At 39.8% G+C, this 2,922-nt stretch overlaps 1 protein-coding gene across 1 annotated transcript in view; it reads left to right on the top strand.

Annotated features, from left to right (window-relative positions):
- Positions 1-2,629, top strand: part of LOC104941740 (leucine-rich repeat-containing protein 45-like) — a 7,752-nt gene extending 5,123 nt beyond the window's left edge. Inside the window, exons 2-3 of the mRNA XM_010766873.1 lie at positions 670-817; positions 1,534-2,629. Coding sequence (XP_010765175.1) covers positions 670-817; positions 1,534-1,733 — 348 coding nt within the window. The 3' untranslated portion in view covers positions 1,734-2,629. The remainder of the gene's footprint in view (positions 1-669; positions 818-1,533) is intronic.
- The last annotated feature ends 293 nt before the right edge of the window (positions 2,630-2,922 follow it).

Here is a 2,922-nt window from a genome sequence, read left to right as displayed (position 1 = left end):
CCCACCCACTTAAATCATGTCCACATGGATATGAAACTAAATACATTTGCACACATCTTGTGTCCATATCTTTCTGTGCATGAATGCGCGGGTCATGGTCAAATATCTGGATTAAGACGTTGCTTCTTCTGTGCACAGCATGAAAGAAAGGCGACATGAATGGGCTTTGATTTGAGTTTTTTAAGCAGACGTTGAGTTCAATAATTTGTACGGCCCTCGAAGGATGTTGTAAAAATTGAAATGGCCCTTGAGAGGAAAAAGGTTCCCCACCCCTGATTTAAAGTGAAGTGGACAGATTAGTGTAACTCACCTTGGGTGTTTGACTTCTTTCCTTCAGTTATGTCCAGAGGCTTTTTCTTGTTTTAAAATCAAAGAACAAGATACAGCTGTTAATTTCTGAAATGATGGTTTGACAGAGACAGTGTATTGTCCATCTAAACCTTGAAAATATGTCAGTCACCTCATAGTGTGTCACGTATGGGACTTTTATTTGCAGCCAAATTCTAGAAAAAATCTCTCATGTGTAGCTCATCCCTTTCTCCATGCATGCTGGGATATAAAGATGCTCACAGCTTCTGTACAGTGTCCTGATCCATGTGACAAACCTCCGGGAGTGATACATGATACATGTTTTGAGCTGGGTGTTGATCAGGTGGTATTTTGTTGCAGGATCTGTCGGGGAAGGAGCAGGAGAAGGTGGCTGCAGTGAGCCGGGTGAAGGTGGAGCTGCAGGAGCAGATCGGACACCTACAGGCAGAGAGGACGGCTCAGGGGGGCCTGAGGGAGAAGATCAGCGCTCTGGAGAGAGAGATCAAAGGTGCACACCACTCTTTCAGAGCTTCCACACAAAGAGAAGTACATTTCTTCAAATGAAATGGTTTCTTATTGTATCTTTATTTGTGTGATTTATTTCAGGTTAAATACATATTTTGTATGTTTCTACAAGTTACTTAAAACCAGTGTTTATATCGTTAATAAAAGATATACATTTGGTTTAAAAAAAATATTTAGTACTATTTAGGTTTTTTGTCACCATTTAGCTACACTTCCCATCTCTCGGTCGCTTTTCATCTCAAACACAACCACACATGGAGGAGCAATACTGAATTGCAATCATCCAACTGGTGTATCTTATCCGATAATGTGCAATAAGTTTGACTCGTGGCAAAAAGAATGTCTTTGGTTTGACAAGATTGAAATGTTCAATATATTATGGTGACTGAAAAAGGACATTGGACATAGGGTTCCACCATGAAAACAAAAGACAATTCATTTCAAAGTTAGCTGATATGTAAATACTTTTTGGCATCTTAAAATGGACTCAAATTATTTGAGTTTAAATATTATAACGTTGCAGCATAAAGGAAGACTGCTTGAAACAAAGCAGATTAACCCAGGTCCAGTTTTTCCCTTTTTCAATTAAAAAGACACTTAACTTCAGAATGTAATGTATTTAAAATGCATCATGTGTGTAAATATGAAATATGTTCTTTATTTTCACACCATTCTCCCTCTGTGCTTGCTGTCCTGCAGTGCTCAGCAGCAGCCACAGAGAGGTGCTCCTGGACAAAGAGAGTGAGATGTCCTCCATGCTGGAGAAGCTCCGTCTGAAGGAGTCCGAGATCCAGAGGATGAGGGAGGACGAAGCAAACCGAGCCAGCTACCTGCAGTCCGCCATCCTCACATACGTCCAGGGCTCGCCTCTGGGACACTACAGCAGCCCCAAGAAGTGACCCCCAGACCACCTCTGAGTCCTCAGGACCGTCTGCAGAATACAAATAAATCGTTATTGTCCTGACATGAAACATTTGGAAAACTCTGAAGAATCATGAGTGTTCTGGGACATTGGTGCGGGGCCATATGACTGTGAGCTGTAAACATACTGTACCTTACACAATGTGCAGACCCAGTCATGAAAGGGTTACAAAGTCTACTGGCACCACATCCAGGATGTTCAGAGGATATTCATGGTCCCCAGTGAAGGAATATGACATTTTTAGATCTCTATTTGGTAAATCAATGAACTTTTAAGTCTTTTGATCCATCTACCCTTTTATTGTGTAAAAAAACTTGCCAGCTGGATGAGATTATTACCTGTTTCAAAATACCGTGTTTTTATCCTTCTACAGGTTAAGCGTCAGGTTTGATTCATTACTCTAAACATCAAAAAAGGAAAAAGGGGTCTTATTTCTCCCAAGTACCTTTAACTGTCTAGAGGTGCAAGAAGGGTGTAGAGCCTTCAGTAAAGTCTGTCTTATAACAAAATTCTGGATCCGAGACTAAAAACCACTTATATTTGAATTGCTTTGACCACAGCCCTGTCTTAATGCTCTACATGTTCTTGTATCATTGCCAACACATGCCGTCTCTCGTGTCTTTAGCTCTCCCATTAACTCTGTGTAGTGTACTGTCCTTCAAATGGATCGTGCGTCAACATTTCCATCTGTTTGCAGCCAATTGTGTTCCTTATTCTTCTTCTCTCCAGTCTAAATGAGTTTAAGACATTCCAGTGTTTACATACAGATTGAGATTTGCTTCAAATATGCCTTAATATGTTGTTATCATATCTGTCACACCAGAGGCTGCCTCTCTGCAGTTCAGATATAGAGCATTACACTGATTCACAACATGTCTGTTGTTTTTACTAATGATTTCATGAAGGAAGTCTGTCAAATTGAACTCCTGATTCAGCCTTTTTGACAAATTGCTGTTTTATATCTTCATATTGTTTCAGATATATTTGAAGGTGCTTTTACCATTTTTACATATCATCTAAATGTGGTAGTTTCTGAACTAAATCTCTTGATTTTCTTAATGTGTGCATAATTTAGCAGTTGATCTAGATTAGTCTATAATGCCATTCAACATTTAACAGTACACTAGTCAGTGTGTTGTGTGTTAGTGGGGTGGGGATGTATGAGG

Source organism: Notothenia coriiceps, unplaced genomic scaffold (genome assembly GCF_000735185.1).
Source record: "Notothenia coriiceps isolate Sejong01 unplaced genomic scaffold, NC01 NC01_scaffold00003819, whole genome shotgun sequence".
Taxonomy (NCBI): domain Eukaryota; kingdom Metazoa; phylum Chordata; class Actinopteri; order Perciformes; family Nototheniidae; genus Notothenia; species Notothenia coriiceps.
This window is presented reverse-complemented; position numbering and strand designations above follow the sequence as displayed.